This window comes from Paramormyrops kingsleyae, unplaced genomic scaffold, assembly GCF_048594095.1.
Source record: "Paramormyrops kingsleyae isolate MSU_618 unplaced genomic scaffold, PKINGS_0.4 ups127, whole genome shotgun sequence".
Classification (NCBI taxonomy): Eukaryota; Metazoa; Chordata; class Actinopteri; order Osteoglossiformes; family Mormyridae; genus Paramormyrops; species Paramormyrops kingsleyae.
Window position 1 is genome coordinate 12,041 of NW_027326065.1, and position 21,802 is coordinate 33,842.

A 21,802-nucleotide genomic window follows, 5' to 3' on the forward strand; every position below is an offset into this window, starting at 1 on the left:
ATTTAGTCCAAGTCTCAGTCAGTGTTCCCCAGATCAGTCATTGTATTGTTTCATATTCGTGGCCTGTCTGTCTCGAATAAACCCCGAATTCCTGAAATCACGGCTCTCTCGCCTACTCCCTCATTTGCCCGTCCGCCGAACGTAACAAATGGTCATTATGGGTGCAGCCTCTGCCTACATCCTGGTGAACAAGTTCCAAAGGGAAATGGAACTGTTAGGGTTTATCCATACAAAGATGTTCCAAAAAGAGATCATGCTACAACCCTAACTGATGCAAGGGAGGCTGTGCGCACCACGCATTCTGTGAGAGGCATTAAAGGGCCCACATGTCTTGTCAACATCCCACACTTTGACATCATATCTGGAATGCTTCCTGACCATATGCATAATGTACATCTTGGAGTTGTTAGGCAAATAACAAGCATGTGGCTGGATAGTGAACACCATGAGGAGCCATACTATATTGGTAATCGTGTTCCTGAGCTCGACCAACAACTCTTGAGAATTAAACCACCTTGCAATATCACAAGAGTGCCCCGCTCTTTTCAGCAAATGAAATTTTGGAAAGCCAGTGAGTGGCAGAAACTGGTTACTTTTTATAGCATGTTTGTGGCTAAAGGGAATATTACCCCATGCATTTTACCAGCACTGGTTAATCCTTGTCACCTTCATGTTCTTGCTATGTAAGGTTCTTGCCTTGTCACATCAGAGGGGTTAAAAAGATGTGAAAAACTAGTTGTTGAGTTTGTCAAACAGTTTGAAACAATCTATGGAAAGGAAAATGTGTCATTTAACGTACATTTATGTCTTCATTTGCCAGACTCTGTGAGAAATTGGGGACCATTGTGGGCACATTCAGGATATATTTTTGAGTCTTTTAATGGGGAGATACTGAAGATGTTTCATGGCACCCAGTGTGTTCCCCTACAAATTATGAAACAATTCACATGTAGACAAGTGTTGCCTCTTTTGAAAAACAATGCACTAAGAAATGCTGTGCCTAGATCTATACAGCTGTATAACAACTTGACTGGTGGAAAAAAAGCTGATAGTTTGAAAGAGTAGCAGATCAAGTTGTGACCATTGGTTTACAATTTGTACGAAAACTTACTAATGAAGAGATACTGGCTATGAAAGAGACACTTTCAGTCACCACGGATACAGTTGTGAAAATATTCAGTAGAATTTCGGTCAAAGGAGAACTGTATTATTCAGAGCAGTTCACTAGAGTAATGAAAAGGAACAGATTCACTGTTATGTTGGATAATGGACACATAATCACTGTGTATTATTACATTGTGGTAGAGAGACTTGATAACAGAAAATGTTTTGCTTTGTTTCAGAAACAATGCTCAGGTAGGCCGTGGCATTTAAACGATGCCCAATTGGCACTAAGGGGCCTAAAGTGTGCCAAGAAAACATCCTCCACACCATTACACCACCACCACCAGCCTGCACAGTGGTAACAAGGCATGATGGATCCATGTTCTCATTTTGTTTACGCCAAATTCTGACTCTACCATTTGAATGTCTCAACAGAAATCGAGACTCATCAGACCAGGCAACATTTTTCCAGTCTTCAACTGTCCAATTTTGGTGAGCTCGTGCAAATTGTAGCCTCTTTTTCCTATTTGTAGAGGAGATGAGTGGTACCCGGTGGGATCTTCTGCTGTTGTAGCCCATCCACCTCAAGGTTGTGCGTGTTGTGGCTTCACAAATGCTTTGCTGCATACTTCGGTTGTAATGAGTGGTTATTACATGGTTTCAGTCAAAGTTGCTCTTCTATCAGCTTGAATCAGTCGGCCCATTCTCCTCTGAACTCTAGCATCAACAATTCAATTCAATTCAATTTTATTTATATAGCGCATTATCACAACATTACATTGTCTCAATGCGCTTTACATTTCTGCCTCGTAAGGACCCCCCATTGAGTAAGCCAAAGGCAACGGTGCCGATCCTCCAGAGGCCGGCAGATGAGTCAAACAAACAAGATGATATGACTAAGCTAATACAGGGGTTGAAATATATGTCTCAATGCAGCGGCCGACCGGTGCAGGCACGGGGTGCTTGATGCACGATGGCAGGATTAATAGAGGCACAGCCGCAGGGAAGGATGGCGAGGCATCGTGTTGAGCCAAGGGCAACAAGGCATTTTCGCCCACAGGACTGCCGCATACTGGATGTTTTTCCCTTTGCACACCATTCTTTTTAAACCCTAGAAATGGTTGTGCGTGAAAATCCCAGTAACTGAGCAGATTGTGAAATACTCAGACCGGCCCGTCTGGCACCAACAACCATGCCACGCTCAAAATTGCTTAAATCACCTTTCTTTCCCATTCTGACATTCAGTTTGGAGTTCAGGAGATTGTCTTGACCAGGACCACACCCCTAAATGCATTGAAGCAACTGCCATGTGATTGGTTGATTAGGTAATTGCATTAATGAGAAATTGAACAGGTGTTCCTAATAATCCTTTAGGTGAGTGTACATAAATACATCAAGTGTAAGTAATGCAGCCAAATGTACACATGTTTCTTAAATTATTTAATTCATTATCCAGTTTGCAAAGAATATCTTTATTATCACATTCTAAAGCAAGTTGAATACCTTTAACACAAGGAAGATACCTGCAGGAACCTGAGCAGGTAACCATGTGTGGAACTACTTTCTCTGACCCTCAACTGGCAAACATAAGAAACATACAGGTGTTATCATGAGCTGAAAACAAGCATTATGGAAGGTCTTGCCTTTTGCTCATAACTTTCATCCCTTAACCTCCAGACTAGTTACTTTCTGGATCACCAGGTTTTATAATCAGTCGTATTTTTGACCCCTAGATTATGTTATTTTTTTGTCTTTAGACACATCAAAATCTTATTATACACTGCTTTCAACAGAGAACTTCATCTATCTATCTGTATGTACACACACACACCCACACACACACACACACGTCAGTCTTCCCAAATTACAGTACCTTAGAATGGAATTGTTTTATTTCTAATGCCTGCTTACAATTATAGGAGTAAAAAGTTACTGTTCTGTTTGGGGGAATTTAGACAAAGGAACCTTATGTCCTGATGGCTTTTGGCATATAGTTTTTTTCCAGTTGTTTTTCTACCAGGTTAGTGAAATGTAGTGTGACTTCTTACAGCTGTACTTTTCCCAGGGTTAATCTTGTGAAGATTTGAGAGGGGGGTGTTTCCTTACCCCATTACAGGTATATATATGGAATTGCTAGGGGTGGTGTTGGTGGTTGTTCCCTCACTGGAACAGTGAACAACTCATACAGTAGTACTACAAAGCCCCTCCTTCAGCTCTATACAAAACACCATTCTTTGGAATAGGCTTTCTTGTATCTTATTTCTTGATATTTAAGTCCCCTCATTCATTCTGTTTAGCTGAACTCCTGCTCTAAATTAAAAAAAAAGAAGAATCAGTTTTTCATCCTTAGATTTACTTCTGGATGGGTCACCAGAACTTGTGCAGGGAAGTGCTTTTTGGGCCATAAGACTTCATGATGTTGAACGTTTGACTGATGGACGGAGAAGTGAATCGGTGTCTTTGGCAAGAATGATTGAAGACATAAGGACAGTTTCACAGCTAGAACTGTAGACTGTGGGCTTTCTGGGAACCAGCAGAGAATAGACGGAGTAAAACAGCAGAGGCTGACAGAGACAGCCATGGTGACAGAGCAGAGGTACATAGAGTACTACGTGGAGAGAGATGTGCTGGATGAAGAGCAGCTGGAGGAAGTCGCCCAGAGACGGATACCTTCAAATAAATTTCTCCTAAAAGATCACCTCAAAAAGTCACTGAGGTAAGAGGTGGATGGCAACTTTGGAATCCTGATGGAGACAGAGCTATGCGGTTTTACAAACTACCTTTTGGAACCATTAAAAATTTGGATGAAAGGTAGAAATATGCAGCTCTGACAAAAATTAAGAGACCACAGCAAAATTTTCCATTTCACTCATTTCTCAGTTTATGGGTATGCGCCTGTGTAAAATATACTTTTTAAAAATTTTTTTGCAAACTCCAGCCTGGCTCTTCCCTGCTTCTCATTGATGAAGGGCTTCTTCCGTGCAGAGTAGCCTTCTGCCATCAGAACCAGGATTAAACTAGAATTTAAAAATGCAGAGATATTTAAAAATGTATAGTGGTCTCTCAATTTTTTTCCTTGCCTGTATTTAGACCTGGAATACTAATAGATTTTAGTAAAAAAAAATTTTTTTAAAACATATTAGTGTGCTGGGACATGTATTATAATCTGGTATTAAACAATGTAATGCAGGACATATTCCTGCTTCTGCTACCACTCTAGGACAGAAATACTGCTTCATTTTTGTAGAGACCATTAGGTAGGATGACTAATGTGTCCTTGTGACTGACTGAGCTTGTACAATGTACAAAGTTCAGATTCAGTCAACTGGAGGCCTTGGCATTATGCTAAACATGTGTACAAGACTATGGTCAATTTTCCTAATTTATTGACTGACTTTTATTTACTGTGGCTCGTGACTAAACTGAGTCTAAATAGGCACAGCAACATATTGAAACCAATAGAGTCAACCTTCCACATCGCAGGGCTTAGGGGTGCAGGCCCCCTGCAGTCAGGAAAAACCGTGTCAAATTTTTTGGCCCCTTTGGCAAGCAAAGATATGATACGAGAAATGTGAAATGCAAAGATCACTGAGAGATCACTGTGAGATCAATGCGATATATCATGTGAGAGCAGGCACGGAGGGGGACTAACTTTTCAGCCCAAAAGTCTATCGCCCAAGACCAGCCCATTTTGTCTTTGTCCTGGGGGAGCTATTAAATAAATGAATGTTAATATCTCAATAAATTTATCATTGACAATTTAACAAGAAAATAATGCGTATTGAACTGTTTAAGCAGTCTGAATTTTTCAGCCCTGCCTGCATGGTCTCTTTCTACCACACATCATTTGAGAAACTTCCAGTGGTTAGCGATACGCAAGCGATCCCTTGTGGCACTTCTGCAAACATACACTGTGCTCACTCAGTGCTGAATGGCAAGTGATCACACAGACGCTCGTGTTCCATGTTTGTGGTCTATTGCAGTGGTTCTCAAACTGGGGGCCGCGGCCCCCTGGGGGGCCACCAGATGGCGCTAGGGGGGCCGCATCGAAATTGTAGAATCTAAAAAAAAAAATTACCTGTATGTAAATCAGGCTAGTCAACCTATGTAAAATATAATGTATTTTTAAAAAAAAAATAATAGAAGTATAAAAAAAATGTAAATATAAATTTTACGTAGCACACAACGCTGCTATGGACATCATAAATTAATGTTCAGTATTCAGTACATGTTGCACTTTTCAGACAATGTTAGTTTTACTGTCAAAACTGTTTTAATACAATGTTATATTTTGTGAAATGTAAATTTAACAAACCAGAGAAATAAAGACTACAAACAGAATCTAAAATCTAAAATTAAGTAAAATTGTAAGTTTGAGGATGTTTTTGTCGCGTCGGCAGGCAGGCGAGCTGGGAAGCAGGCGAGATCAGCCAGAGATACGGGTAAACGAGTTTTAATTGTAACGAAAGGAGAGACAGGCATGGACTTTAACAGACAATACAATGACGGATCTGACGAGACGTACTCAGACGCGGACTAAATACACAAGACTAGCCAGAAATAACAGGACACAGGTGATCACAATCAGGACTTGACACGAGGTAATGAGGGGGCGTGGCACACACTAGGATCGTACGGAGCTGGGCGTGACAGTTTTGCGTCATGATTTTTTTTTTGAGGAGGGGGGCCACAAAAGGATTCACCCTACACAAGGGGGCCTCCTGCTGAAAAAGTTTGAGAACCACTGGTCTATTGTATGTGTGTGTGTGTGTGTGTGTGTGGGGAAGGGGGGTAATGTATATGTTACATTGTCGTAGCTGAATGTGCCCACAATGTGATAAAAACCTGTTATTTTAACCATGTGGGGACCATTTTTTTGGTCCCCACAAGGGGAAATCCAATGTCCTAAAAATCTGTGATGGCAATCAAAAAACTGTTGGGATTAGGGTTTTGCCCATAGAAATGAATGGACGGTCCCCAAAAAGACATGAGTATAGGTCTGTGTGTGTGTGTGTGTGTGTGTGAGAGAGAGAGAGGTTAACATTCTAAAGGTTTGTTGTTGAATTTTTAAGTGAAATTATTTTGTTTCCGACCAGCTCTATTTTACACTTGTCAAATAATTTTGTTTCTGACTGGCACAGCAGTTGAATGGCCCGCCAGGAATTCTCCCGAGTCTCCCGACTGGCCACTCAGGGACTGTGTGAAAGGCTGCTGTAAACACACTTGCACACTTGGCGTTCTCCAAACCAGCAGTCTACATATAATTTATACATGTATAACCTACTAAAGTTTTTGTGTGTCGTCTGCAGCTTTGGCAAAACTCCCAACCCCAATATGAATCAATCCCGTGATATATCAAAAGTCATGATGCAGCAGGGTCTACTGTAAACACGTAAATGGGTGATTAATATTAATGGCATTTTTTTCTATAGGTGTGAAGTTTTACAGTGTAGAGTCAAAATTGCTAATGGTTGTGTCCAAGTGAAAGAAGAGTTTTTACAGCAGGACAAAGAATATCTATTAATATTGGATTCTAACCTGCCATTTAAATTGTGCCTGAAACATGGAGTGAAAGCCCTTCCTGCTGTGCTTCTATTTGTTTACCTTATGATTCTCCCCTTACATGTCACCTCTGCCCAGCAAGACTGTTCTCCCTTCATGTGTCTTTGTTGATCTCCTACATAAAACGTGACATTGTCCTTCTCAGTCTGATAGGTCTTTACCTTGTCACGTGTCGTATTCGTGTTCTGACTGTCGTGAGTCACCTTGGTGTGCAGATTTTCAAAGCTCCTTGAGGACCGAAGGAGAACGTGATGAGTTCAGCAGTAGTTGCAATTATACAGTCTGTCACGATGTAGTTACAAAATGTTATTTGTAAGTAGTACCTAGTAGGAAAATAAAAACTGTAATGAAAAAAGTATAACCTTTTACTTTATTCTGTACTGTAGCATCTTACTCCCTGTCCAGTGTCTTTTTGATTGTGTTCCCCTCATCCTTCAGCTCTACATCACTCAATGAGTTTGCCTTTACAAATATGGAGGTGTAACAGTGTACAAAATAGTACAGCAAATATGTTCTTTCCATTCTTCCAACATTCTTGACACCCTTCCTCTTACTGTAATCATCCTTATGGCCCATGCTTTTATCCACTTTCTCTTATTTCTCCCTTTCCTCCTTCCCCCCGCTCAACACATCCTGCCCCTACCACTCCATTACCCATGCCCCCCCCTCGCCCAAGTTGCTCTGTTCAAGGGCTGCGACGCAGTGTGGTAAGCTGCATGCCTGTGCTGTCCTGGCTGCCTGGCTACTCCATCAGAGACTGTGCCTTGGGGGACCTGATTTCCGGCGTCAGTGTGGGCATCATGAACCTGCCACAGGGTGAGTCTGGTCATATCTTGGAGGGAACGAGGAGGTCTGGTCCCGCTCATTCTCCATGTAGCTCCACAGCTACGAACTATATGCTAAAGACTGCAGACAGTCACTACAGGAATTGACAGGTAACACGGGTCATATTTGCTCACTATTGAATTATTATTCATTTAACGTTAAAACACAAACAAGGAATATCTACATTTGATGTTTATGGTGCCTCACTCTTATGTGTACACTATTTGCCCTTCTGTTTTGATAATTTCAAACAGCTAGAAAATGAATCCCAGGGAATGTTTCACACTCCAAGCACACATGAGCTAGACAACCATTGTTTAGTTGATTAAGCATTTTCGCTGTGTTTCAGAACCGAACCCCAGCAGCTCTGTTTGTTGAGGCCAAAATAACACCTGCCGTGTTTTCTCGCTCCTGCAGGGATGGCATATGCCTTGCTGGCCTCTGTGCCTCCCGTCTTTGGGCTCTACACCTCATTCTACCCTGTGCTGGTCTACTTCATGTTTGGAACATCGCGACACATCTCCATAGGTGAGCAGCTATGTCTAGTGGCAAAAAATGCCACACTTGAAACCAGCTCTCTGTTTTACACAAAGTAGATATACTGTTGTTTCAATGCTCCAAAGTTGTTGACAAAATTTTGAAAGCCATTGATGAAATTTTGTCCATTACTACTGGGCATTACATTTCTTTCATAGGTTTTGTTGTAGATGCTCTTACTGTATATGATACACTGTTCTTTACGTAATGGACGGACACTTGTTAAAAAAAAGCAGCTTTGCTGTTGCTTGTGTGTGTTTGTTTTTAAATATTTATTTACTTGTTTGTTTATTCAGTTTGTGTGTGTTCCTGTATTTTGATTTGCATGTGTTTTTAATTCTTAAATATTTATTTACTTTGTTTGTTTGTTTGTTTGGTTTGTGTGTGTCCTGTTGCGTTCAGGCACGTTTGCAGTGATCAGCATAATGGTGGGCAGTGTGACAGAGCATTTGGCTCCTGACAGAGACTTCCTCATTAATGGCACCAACGCCACTGGTGAGGTGGATGTAGCTGCCCGGGATGCCTACCGGGTTAACGTGGCCGCCACCACCAGTGTTCTGGGAGGGATCCTCCAGGTACGTCCAACACCTCTTGGCATCTATCTATCCATTTTCCATGACTGCTTACCCAGTTCCGGTGAGCCTGGAGCCTATAGCAGAAAGTGCAGAGTCACTATGGGGAATTTAGAGCCACCGGATTGTGCTGTGACAGGAAGCCAGAGTATGCAGAGAGAACTGCGAGCACACAGAGGCGGGGCTTCCGTTCACCTCCACAAAGAAGAACCATATATCACACTAGCAATCCCAATCACCAATTAGACACATGCTGTCCGCGCAGATGCTCACAGCTTGTCCTTCAAACTAACTGTGCCCCCTCCCTGCAGGTCCTCTTAGGCCTGGTGCGATTCGGCTTCGTAGCGACGTACCTGTCAGAGCCGCTGGTGCGGGGCTACACTACAGGGGCCACCGTGCACGTCGTCGCCTCTCAGCTGAAGTACCTGTTCGGCGTGGCGCCGCGCCGCTTCAGCGGGCCCCTCTCCCTGGCCTACGTCAGCATCTCGCCAAGCACTCATCCCATCCCACAAGCCCTCTCTCCCTCTTTACTCATCCACTCCTTCCTAGAATAGATCAGCCTGGGCCTCGGTTGCTTTCAGCTCTCAGATAATAAAAAACCTGTTGTGCCACAGCACTTAACCCTCATTAAGCAGTGACTATTGCATATGTGTATGCTTGTAGAGGTCTCTAAGGCCTTAAGGACTGTTCTTCATGCTTTCATGCTTTTCCTGTCCTCCTCTTTGTAGACGCTGATTGATATATGCTGCCTGCTGCCTGAGACCAATGTGGCCATTCTGGTGGTTGGAGTGATCTCCCTCGTGGCTCTGATATCAGTGAAGGAGCTGAACTCCGTCTACAGCCACAAGCTGCTCCTGCCTATTCCGATTGAGCTTATTGTCGTACGTCTCCCATTTTGTCCCTCACACCTTCCATCTGCCTTATTACTCATTAGCTGTCGACATATGGATGTTTTCCAGGCCAGAAATTGTTTCAAAATTACAGCCGGAAGAAGAGCTGCATTTAATATCTGCTTCCTGAAATGGCTTTTAATAAAAACAAGTGGGAGTTCATCCTCATTACTTTGAATACAAACATTGCAACCACACACCTGGACACACACACACACATTTAATTGAATGCTTATTAGGTGCAACCCTAAAGATTAAATGGTCATATTCCCTCAGATTCAGAAATGATTTTCTGCATGATTTGTTTCTGCTTTCACATTAGGCTGGATATTATTCCACAGCCTCCACTTGTGTAATCAGTATGGTCAAAGTGGGTAACTGTGGGTAACCCAGCAAAGGAGCTTTTCATTGGGTTCCTCTAAACTGAAGAGAACCTTCTGTCTAGAAAAAAATGGTATAATAGACCTAAAAGTATAATAGATCTAAAATTCCTAGAGACAGTTTAACATCTGCATGTGTTTGTTATATAGATTGTGGCAGCCACTCTGATTTCATTCTATGCTGATCTGTCGAGCCGCTTTGACGTTGATGTTGTGGGGGAGATTCCAAGCGGGTGAGTGTTCAATGAAACATTTAGTTGCTGTACTCTACTTCATATTAAAAATACAGCTGAACATTACTGAACAGGTATCAGTAGCTTAACATTAGCTGATAAGGGGACAGGAATTGGAGAGACACCAGAAACTCTATACTGTGCTCCACATACAATAGACACCTTATAACATTACAGTTTTGGTTTGTGCATATTTCGGTCAAGCTGTAAACTAAGCCCAGCTACCTCAATTTGCCCTCTGGAAGCTTCCTCTTTTATCTGAGCCATCTTTTGGGCCCCCTGTTTCCATGCACACAGGTTGAAGCCTCCCATTGTCCCCGACGTCAGCATTTTCATGGAGGTGGTTGGGGATGCTTTTGCCATCGCTATCGTCAGCTATGCCATAAACATGTCACTGGGCAAGACGTTTGCTGTCAAGCATGGTTACAAGGTGGACAGTAACCAGGTACATCTTTGACACAAGTGCCCTATGGATGATTATACTGTTTGGAAACACCCTGCAATTGGTTGGGTTGGCGGGGCATTGCGACTATAGCTTCCAAGATAGGCTCCAGATTCCCATGACCCTGCATAGCACAAGCAAGTATGGAAAATTGCTGGATGGAAATATAGTAAATAACAGTGTCTTGTGTATGTCATAAACAGGGATTGACATAACTGGTACGCAAGTACGCATTCACCTGTAAAAGTGATATGTGCAGCAATCGGTTGTTGTAACAGCGTGAATGTGTACGTATTTCATGTGCATTTGCACCAATATGAAAAGAAATTATCATGCATTTCTGGCAATCCAGAATAAATTCAAGCCTGTGCTGTGTGTATTGTTCGACTTGCTTTTAATAATTTCCACATCAGTACAGAACAGTGGACACATTATATAGGTACTAGGGAACAATTTTGAATATGGTTTTTACAATAATGATACTTTATTTCCATTTGTACAAGTACAGGTACATGGTAATTTTTTTATTCTTACATATTTACGCATGATGAGAGAGCAAAGCTTGGAGTCAGAGTTAAAGGTCAGGCATTTTCCCAGCCAATCCTCCAGCCATTTATAGGATATAAATATTTCACCCCAAAACTGAAAAAATATATGTTTTAGAGGGGCTTTAGTGCTATCTATCTAGTTTGGCGATAACTTCTGTACAGTGATACGATTAGTTTGTGGAGTCCTGTAGAGGAAAATTGTGAAACTGCTTACTACAAAGTCTGTGGATTATCTTCAGTAACTGGGTCATGATTTCTGGTAAGAGACATCACTGTTCAATTTTTCAAATGTGTTTTTCTGGTACTTTAATCACCACAGAAAGAATGCCATTCACTCGCATTATATTCAAGAGAAGCCCAACATTACTATGGTTAATATCTCCAAAATTAGGCAGCTCCCAGCAGAACAAATTAGATTGATATATGACACTAAAGCCCCTCTAAAACATCATTTTCAGTTTTGGGGTGAACTGCCCCTTTAACTCAGGGGCACCTCAGGAATATGATACCTCTGGCAATCATGGATTTCAAACCAATGATCTTCCGAATGTGAATTGGGTCTGATCTCCCATAGTACTGAGGAAGCCTGTACACTGTATTATCTCATCACTCCTCCCTCACTTGCGTGGGAGGCTAACCACATAGTCTCCATAAACTTAAAATTAATCCCACATTAACCCCATCTGAGAACCTGCTCATTCTGTAATAGCAAGATCCAGCCATCTGCCGATTTTTCCTCTTCCGTAACCATGGTGAGCCTGACACCTGTCCCAGGAAGATCAGGGCATGCTGCCCCCTGAATGGGATGCTGGTCCATCACAGACAAAAAATACAGACATGAATTAGCTAGATTGTATATGAATTGTGTAATGTACTGGTTATCTTCTGGAAACCAATTATGACCCAAATGCACCTTAAGTATACTGTGTAGTATTCATTAGAACTTAACACAAAACAGAACACAATCTTTATGATGCTCATGTGGAGTCCACACATGTAAACCTGTTCTCAGAATCACATAAAATTTAATGTCCTTGTACTTATGTTCAAGGTTGTGCCGCTTCACACCTCTTAGCAGACTTGTTAAATTACTTAACAGAATTTATAGCTGTGCCTTAACCCTTGAATTGAGCAAATAACCTTAAGGTGAGCATGTTGTGGAACAAATCATTTAAAATGAAGCAACCAAGCTTCAGCGTGGTGATCTGTGGAATAAATCGACCTAATGTCAAGTGAGCAAGCCTCAACTTTAATAATACATCTAAAAGTTTTTGAAAAGGCTTAAATTATTGTGGATGAAAGTGTTTTATTAATTTCACTTATCAAAGTGTTGTACTGACAATAATGCATTTAGTAGCTATCTTACAGTCATAGGATGTCTTTGAGGGGACCTCCTGGTTTTGTTGTCTTGCTTGTTCACAATCTTGACAGGCCTGTCTCCTGCCTCCCTCGCCGCATCCTCCTGGTGGAGCTCTAACATATGCTCCCCTCTGACCCCCACTCCACCCCTCCACACAGGAGCTTGTGGCTCTGGGTCTCAGCAATGTAGCGGGAGGTCTTTTCCAGTGCTTTTCCGTAACCTCCTCCATGTCCCGCAGCCTGATCCAGGAGAGCACAGGGGGCCGGACACAGGTGAGACACATTTCGACCATCTCAGTTTTGCCCTGGGCCATGTGTATGCCAACAGCACCTCTAGCTACTAATTGATACAGTAATCACCTATATATGTCTCATCATCACGTGTGCTGCCTGATGTGCACTTTTGAGTCTGTTGGTGGGTGCTGTCAGGTGGCGGGGGCTATTTCTGCTCTGGTGGTGTTGATTGCTGTGCTGAAGCTGGGGCCGCTGTTTGAGAAGCTCCCCAAGGTAAGTCTCTCCTCGTTACCCATAGTGCACCTGATTTGAGTAATAGCTGTGGCTAATGCGTTTTTCTCGTCCATTTGCCTGCCTCAGGCAGTCCTGTCCACTGTTGTCTTCGTCAACCTGAAGGGCATGTTCAAGCAGTGCCAGGATATTCCCATGCTGTGGAGAAGCAGCAAACCTGACATGGTATGGGGAAAATATGCTTACTAACCACCATTAATTGGACAAAAACATATATGGGAGCCGCAGTTTGTGCTGATCTGCATTCGGTTTTAAATTACACTTAGGAATACAATTTATGAATTGTGAAAAATGGGACACCCAGGTTAGTGTTTGCATGCACACAGGGTTGTTGTGCAGTATGCATGTATTCTATAAACATATCTGAATTTACTTGTTCATGTTTTTGATGAAATCACCAATGTGAACTGGTTGTCAGCACCAGAACGTGCACAGAGTGTACACTGAAGAGCAACTTCCCAAATGAGTGAGTGGCTTGTGTCTGTGGGGTGTGTGTGTGTGTGTGTGTGTGTCTAGCAAGAAAAAATGATGTAGGCTATCTTACAGTTTACAACACTCACAATGTGCACTCACAATGCAAATTTTTACCTGCATGCTACTCCCAAATGTTGTAACCAGTGATGTCTCAATTCAGTATCAAAAATAGGAATTGGAACTACAGCCTGATCCTAAGCCCCATCTATTTCCACATCCATGCCATTTATGTCAATTGTGCAAATCGTAAGGTTCATTCACATGCTACAATAAGTCTGAGGCACTTGCCTCGAAACTACAAACTATCAAGATGTCAGCCATCTGAAAATTCCATAAACTGGAAACGAAAACTAGCCCAACAGCTATGCGCAATGTTTGTAAAGCCATCCTTTCAAAAGAAGGTAGCAACAGGGCATCATTTAATACAGTGCTTTACAACCCAGTCCTCAGCTGGGAGAGAACGAAACAATGGACTGTCTGGGGGTCCCGAGGGCGGTGTTGGAAAACACTGATTTAATACAATAAATCTAATTGGGCACTTGCAGAAATATCACAAGGAAGAATACAGTGAAATCATGAGGCTTACTCAGATGAAGAATGTACCGCCACTTACTGTATATGTATATACTGTATATTTAAGTATTTGTGAAAAGATCGGAATTCGGAATTGGCAAATATCAATATTGAATGGATTGGATTAAGAACATAAGAACATAAGAAATTTACAAACGAGAGGAGGCCATTTGGCCCATCAAGCTTGTTTGGGGAGAACTAAACTAATAGCTCAGAGTTGATAAAATCTTATCTACAGTAGCTCTGATTGAAAGAAACCCACTGATTTACCTTGCGCTACACTAGCAGGAAGACTATTCCATACTCTAATCAGATCGGGGTGACAAAGAAATAGGTTAGGACAACCATAGTTGTAACTGGTTGGCTAAGGATCCCAAATGTGAATGGAAAGCAAAATGCATAGTATGCGTGGAGCTATTCGACATTTTGAACATGGGCAAGCTGTTACTCACATGGCAGGCAGAAGCATTGCTGTCGAGTTCCCGGAAAGGGGAAGATGGGAAATTGCCCTGGGCAGCATCTTCTGGGAGGGTGTCGTCTTTCCACCCCCACTCCCATAACATGGAAAGTATGTAGGAAACTTGCAGATAAACACTGATTATGGTGTCTGTTCTCACACCTGTGAACATGGCTATTTCTGCTGTCTGCAGAAATAGCCGTGTGCCTTACTACATTTCAGTCTGTGACGCATGCCCCCACCCTGGACAGTCCTGATGTGTGTCCCATCTCTCTGAATTCTCTTACCTGCAGCTGGTATGGCTGGTTACCCTGGTGTCCACCCTGCTTCTAAACCTGGACCTGGGCCTCGTGACCTCCATCGCCTTTGCCCTACTTACAGTCATCTTCAGGACCCAACAGTGAGCCAGGCTGTCTCTTTACATTTGTCATTGTCTCAAATTTGTGAGCCTGTTAGCTTTTCTCTAATTTGGAACAAAGTTATAGGGAAAAAAATCAGATATTTTGCCAAGGAGGAAATTGATGAAGAAGCAGATTATTACAGTAATAAAAACAAGGCCTCTTTTATCTGGCATCTCTCTCTTCTGTTTCTGTTTGGTTCTTTGTGTAGGCAGGCAGCGTAGTCAGCATCTCAAATCAGAAGGCCGGCGGTCAAGCAGATTTATCAGTTCTCTTTACACCGATGACTGTATCAAAGTTCAGCAGAGAAATGTAACCAATTCCTGTGGTATAAAAATCTGTGATTGTTAGTTGTAATATGTGGCTATCGTAATGGTTATTAAGATTATTTCTTTTGTAAAGAAATTTCTTGTTACAGTGCTGTTTTGGTGAACATGCACCATGGAACAGTGCATTGTCTCCTTTTGTAACTTGGGTACATGTAAGTGAAACTTTGACTGTGCTTGTTCAGAGTGCTGTTGGTGTTGTGTGACATCTTGTTTGTTCCCAGTTGTTGACCTCGGGATTGTGTTGACTCTGCTCTGGGGCTCGCTTTGCATTGCAGAGCCTAGTGGTAAATGGAGATGGATCACATTTTCTGCTGCATGGACAATGTGCATGCCCTGATATTGGATGTTTTGAAATTTTTGCCATATCTTTTATTCTGTTATCTGCAGATTGTTAGCTGTTTGCAGTTTTAAATTAAGGGTACTATGCAGTATCATGCATGTATGGTTTGCTGTTTAGGGTTAACGAATTTAAGATAATCCAAACCACATTGTTCAAAGCGTGTTTAATAGAAAGGGGAAATATTTTCAGCTGTATCGAAGCTAAGTGATTTATCACGCTCTATTACAATGAATTCCCCATGTCATTTATGTGTTCATTGTCCTTTGCAAGATAAAGATTAATGTTGCTCATATTTCTGTCTTTGCTCATTCCTCATCTTTCTCTATGTCTCTCTTCCTCCCTCATTCTGCTCAGACCAAAATATTCCGTCCTCGGGTGGTTGCCAGGCACAGACATCTACCTTGATATAGATACATACGATCAGGTGAGCCTAACGGTGCCAAATCTAGGAATAATGTGATGGTGTGAGGCGGTCATGCTGCGATGACGAATGACTAAAGGAAAGGATGTGAAAAAGGACAGCAACCTGCAGGGGGGTTTTACCCGAGTGACGCACTGCCTTGTTTGGTCTTGTTGTCTCCCTGCAGGTGAACACAGTTCCAGGCATCACCATTTTCCGTTCCTCCAGCACCATTTACTTTGCCAATGCTGAGCTATATCTAGAGGCTCTACAGGAGAAGGTTACTTTTATGTCTAATTGCAGCTGTAAATTATTAATGTAGCAATTTAACCCAACTATCCATTATTCCTGTCTCTGCTGTTGAATCCACTGGCACAACAGGATTTTCTGTTTCTTGTAAAGTAGCAACAGCAGTGCATTGGTGACAGTGAAAGGGAGTCACTGCAATAGTGACAGTAGCAATGGCTGCCAAACCATAGTCACTAACCCTAATGCATCATGGCTACACACAGAGTGGCGTTGACTTTCTGAAGCGGCTGACCCACAAGAGGAAGCTGGTAGCAAAGCTCCAACGGCAAAAGAAAAGGGACGAGAGGAAAGCAAGGAAAGAAGCTAAGAAACAGGTGTGAGAAAGCAGGTACACCTGCAGATGTCAAATGGCATTAGGGCTGAGCAAGAACACCATCTCAATGTGGAATTGTCATTCAGTTGGGAAGGTTGTATTGGTTCTTGATGCTACTTTTCCTTTTTCTTCTCATATCACCAAGAGAAAGGTTCTGAATTCAAGGTCTGGAACACTATTTTCAGTGGAGCGAGTGATGGGCCAATGGAAAAGGCGAGACGGATGGGAAGATGAGAATGGAGGTGTGCAGGAAGGTGGTGTTTGTGACCAAGCTGACAGGGTTAAGATGGAAGATGGAGTCATCAGTGGTCAGATGAACTTGGGGTACCAAGATGGAGAAATCCCTGAGGAAGCTACACTCAATAGGAGCGACACCATTAGTGCAGAAGTGACTACTGGCTCTCCAGGCCTGAGCCCTTTGGATATCCACTCCATAATCCTGGACCTCTCCACCACCGGCTTCGTAGACACAGTAACCATGAAGACTCTGAAAAAAGTAAGTTGAAGTGTTCATGGGGTTATAGGGAAGGGGTGATAGGGGACAACGTGAAGGCTCATTGTGTAAGTTTTGTAAACATTAAGGATTTCCTTTGAATGGATGCCATTGGCCTTGTCCTTGGATGACAGTTTTCAGCCTGCTTTATCTCCTCATTTCCTTGCAGATATTCCATAACTTTGGAGAAATAGATGTGGATGTGTACATGGCTGCCTGTCAGTGTGAGTGCATTTTAAAATGGCTTAATGGGTTACACAAACTCAATATTATATAGCAGTGTTTCCACTGGCTGCTTCTATGTGAATGCATTTGTGTTGGCCTGGAGACCGTGGGCTATCTTTATGTTTTCATTCACATGAAAATAAAGCACACATTTTACCATATATATACACCAATAATCCAAAACATTGAGACTACCCCAACATGAAGTGAATAATATGAGCTATTTTGTAAAAATGGTATATGTGAAAGTCTGGGATATATTGGACGCAAGCCAACATTTGATACTTGTATTGTAGCTGACATGCAGAAGAAATAGACATGGATAAAGATCTGAGTGACCCTGGTAATGGCCAAATCATTATGGCCAGACGACTGAGTTAGAGCATTTCCAAAAGCATCTCCAATGACAGTCAGCCAAGGTGGATACTGTACCTACTGAGGCCTGGAGCTTGGTAATGGCGGATCAGACATGTAGGTTCTGCATCTCAGAGATACACGACACATGCCTGCTCAGTCACACATGATGTAACAAAAGATAGGATTTATCAGATGAGGAGACCTTCTATTTTTCTATGGTCCAATTCCAGTCCTCGTAGGCCCATTGTAGGTGCTTTTGGTCGACAGTAGACAGGGGTCAACATGGGCAATCTGACTGGCCTGTGGCTACACAGCTCCATAGGCACAGGGCTATGAGACATTTCTCCCATGACCATCATTAAAATTATTTGCCATTTGTGCCCTTCTGTCGCGCAGTACCAGACAGGATAGTTTTTGTTCACGTTGATGAGTCTTGGCCACCTAACACCCGGTCGGCGGTCCCCACAACTTTTTGTTGGAGGATGCAGTGTTTTTATACACTGTCTGAAAAAAGAGTACCAGGCACAGAAATGGATTCAGAGGAGCATCCCTAAGGTGCAAACAACATTAATGTACCCCCAATGGCCCAAAAAATCTTAGTCAGAGTCCATTTCTGTATCTTAAAAGGTACCAGTACCTACAGCTAAGGGTACAATTGGCAGACCTTTAAGGGTACAGTTCCAGTGACAAACAAAGGTACAAATCTGTACTCCTTTTTTCTGACAGTGTAGTTTTGATTGTAGTATTTTTAGGTTTTACATTATTTTCATCTGAAATCTAGTTTAGTTTTAGTTAGTTTTCAGTGTGGTTTTATTATTTTTTATTGAATATATTTCTTGATATTTTCATACTTTTACTTTCAGTTTAGGTTTTACTAATTTTATTTCCTGGGAAAGACTGAAAGTTGTAGAGCTATTTAGTATCTCGTACATGCAGTGCACATTATGTGCTCAAAATTGACATAACAAATTCCAAGTATTATTACTGGTTTTATAAAGGCAATATGCTGGATTATTTTGAACAATTTTCTTCCAGTTTAGTTATAGTTTTAGTTTCAGTTTTCATTAATGATAGTAACCCTTATAGGGCGTAACACCAGAAAATACTAGCATCTTTTCCAGGCAACGTCATTTCAGGGAACTCCTCTGATATGGTAGTGTTGTCATGTCCCGCATTTTACGGGATTGCCCCATATTGAAAAATGAAGTGCTGTTCTCCATTTTGAACCATTACAGGACACTATCTGTCCTGTATTTTGTGAATATTCCTCCCTCCAACCCGAGGCAAGTTTTTGTCGGCAGGGACCCCGGTTGACATCCAGAATTTCTTCAGATTGAAAGCTGAAACACTAATGGCTGGTTTCTGTGATTGTAAACACTTGCATTCTGTATGTTCTACTGGATGGCAATGCTTTGAGTTTACAGTATACAGCATCAGTACAGACTTTAAATTGCCTAAAGCACTAAAATTTTTACTTGGTTTTTCCTTAAATCTTCATTAAAAAATATGTTGTAGTTGCTGAGCTGTCGCTTTCTTCACCGACACCTGAAGTTTCTTTTGAGCGAGTGCTAATCTCTCACATGACCCATGTATACAGATTCCCCCAGCTATCTGAAACTAGACCATTCGAATGAAACATTCCATAAGCCAAATGTCGTAAACTGAAGATGCAATTGCCATTAATTTATATGGGATTTTTTGGAGCATTCCCAGATTGAAAAAATAACCCACCAAATCATACCAAATAACACATAAAATCTAAAATAACAATAACATATAGGCTCAGTAAAAGCAGTAATGATATGATAGGTACAACCTTATATAACCTTAATAAAGTAGAAATAATAATAATTGATACTTTGTTAATCCCCCAACTTGCTCTTTATGGAGTAAGCTGTCTGTGAAGGGCAGTGACCTGTTGCAGCGTCCCAGGAGCTGGGGACTAAGGGCCTTGCTCAAGGATCTGCAGGCGTGCCGAGGCTGGATTCAAACTGGTGACCTTCTGATTACAGGCACAGAGGCTTAGCCCACTGAGCCACCTGCCTGTACGGTGTAGTTTCACTTATCAGAATCAATACAGTCATGTGTCGCTTAATAACAGGTCTACGTTCTGAGAATTGTGTCATTAGGGGATTTCGTTGTTGTGAGAACATCATAGAGTGTACTCGCACAAACCTAGATGGTACCACCTACTACACACCTAGGCTATATAGCATAGCGTAAACAACGATAAAACGTACAGTCTAGTAAAAACTTAAACGAATAACATAGTTATCAAATATTATGTACTGTACGTTATTTATATGTGCTGTACTTTTATACAACTGGCAGCGCAGTAGGTTTTTTTTACCCCGGCATCACCACAAACACGTGAACAATGCATTGCGCTACATCTTTATGTGGCATATGACTGTATATCTCAGCTCGCTGATAAATCCTAAAGGCTATTTTCACTTTCTTTCGGTTAGCGAAAATAGGTACTAATGTAGGTCTTTCCGTAAAAGCGAAGAGGCATAAAGCAAAAATTCTCAAAACAGGGCAAACCTGTTTTCCCAAAACTGTAGCACGCAGTTTGCTCCGCTTACTCAGTCTACCTTGCTTTACGTTTGTAACATGTCCGTTCTTAAAAAAAAAAACTACCATACATTGGTTGGAATTGTGTTCCTTTCTGTGATGTGATAGGCTATCAAGCAATATTCTTTATTGGCAGTTTATCGAAGTTTCACCTTTTTCTTTATCAGTTACATTTATATGACAATAATATATGGTTTATGTCACCCATTCCTACCTTGTATTATGTCTCAGACCTTGACCTACACCAATTTTCCCGATACAGTCAGCATTATTCACTTCACATGGGGGTGATCATAATATTTTGGCTCTTTCGTTTGACTTTAATTTGTGCTTCACATAACCACAATAAAACATTTAAATGAATGGGTAAAATTAGCTGAAGGAATATATTTCCAGCACATCATCAGATGACAGGAAGTGCTACTGTATCTATCTGTAGAGATCTGTGATGCAGCCTTTGACTCTCTGATGTCTCATTTTCCAAATGCCCTTGTGCTCAGCCTGTGTGGTGGAGCAGCTGGAGTGTGGAGGATTCTTCTCTCATTCCCTCCCCAAGGGCCGGCTGTTCGCCACGGTCCATGATGCTGTACTCCACTGCCTCTGGCGAAGGGGCCAGTCAACTTTGCCTGCCTACGTGCCGGTGAGCACTGACTCTACTGCCTCTCTATGACTCACACAGCAAGCCCAGAAACATGCACCAAACCAGATTTTACACACAGAGTACACAATTTTATAAATCCCACCAAGGATAAAAGAACAGTCTATCAATGAAACAGTTTTTTTCCTAGTCATAACATTAGATGCTGCAGTTGCTCCCACTGACAGAAATCTATGCTGTGAGATCATTATCACTTTGGACTTGTCAAGTCGTGACACGTTAATGAACTGTCATTGCAGGATGTGGCTTGCAGCACCAAACTGTAACCTTGAGGTCTCCCCATCATAGAATTTCCATCCCGCCTACTTTCTTTTGCTGTTGTGGTCAATATGCACAGCCATGCCTCACCCACTCCTCTGTTATGTTTCTATGGCAATAAGGATTGCAGTTTCTGTGGCAACAGGTTTTTTTTCCCTAACTCTCAGATAGTCTGTAAGTTGCCTCACAAACATGTAAAAGGGATGAAAATGTACATGGGAAATGTAGTGCTGGGAACATATCCAGAAATATACACAACTCAGGTGGAAGAAGGGACAGCTTTCAAAGTCAGGGGTCTAAGTGACACTGTATTACTAATCCACTTTACAAAAAGACTCTTCAGTGTGTGTCATTTTAAGACATTTTACTGAATCAGTGTATACATATTTACAAAGTACATTGTTAAATTTTTTTTGTCTTAATACTTTTTGGCTACTTTCTATCTATTTAAATCAGAGAAAGAGAATCTTAATGAATTTAAAATTAATTTAGCTTTTTAAACTTTAAAAGATAGGTCTGGTAGGTTTGTACTATCAAGCATGCCTTAAAATGACCTGTAGGGAGGAGTTTGCAGAACAGGTGGGCGTTTCTTCAGATATATGCATATTACATAGAGTGTACAAGCTGGATTCATAAAGGCGTTTACTGGCAAAGTGCTGTGGGACAA

At 41.7% G+C, this 21,802-nt stretch overlaps 1 protein-coding gene across 1 annotated transcript; it reads left to right on the forward strand.

The window, feature by feature from the left end:
• The first annotated feature begins 3,396 nt into the window (after window positions 1-3,396).
• LOC111851181 (solute carrier family 26 member 6-like) lies at window positions 3,397-21,791 on the forward strand. The gene is made up of 19 exons (XM_023825861.2): window positions 3,397-3,820; window positions 7,343-7,482; window positions 7,909-8,019; window positions 8,431-8,603; window positions 8,912-9,076; window positions 9,329-9,481; window positions 10,021-10,103; window positions 10,401-10,548; window positions 12,612-12,725; window positions 12,882-12,959; window positions 13,047-13,142; window positions 14,775-14,881; window positions 15,903-15,972; window positions 16,136-16,228; window positions 16,461-16,571; window positions 16,716-17,066; window positions 17,233-17,287; window positions 20,720-20,859; window positions 21,117-21,791. The coding sequence occupies exons 1-19, from the start codon at window positions 3,684-3,686 to the stop codon at window positions 21,141-21,143; spliced, it is 2,352 nt and encodes a 783-aa protein (XP_023681629.1). The 5' UTR covers window positions 3,397-3,683; the 3' UTR covers window positions 21,144-21,791.
• The last annotated feature ends 11 nt before the right edge of the window (window positions 21,792-21,802 follow it).

What these genes read in the sequence shown, in the direction of transcription:
- LOC111851181 (XM_023825861.2), top strand. Translation starts at nt 3,684, where the DNA reads ATGGTGACAGAGCAGAGGTACATAGAGTACTACGTGGAGAGAGATGTG. An exon ending in GAAGCAGCAAACCTGACATG is followed by an intron (nt 13,143 to 14,774) that starts GTATGGGGAAAA and finishes TCTTACCTGCAG; the next exon opens with CTGGTATGGCTGGTTACCCT. An exon ending in GTCATCTTCAGGACCCAACA is followed by an intron (nt 14,882 to 15,902) that starts GTGAGCCAGGCT and finishes CATTCTGCTCAG; the next exon opens with ACCAAAATATTCCGTCCTCG.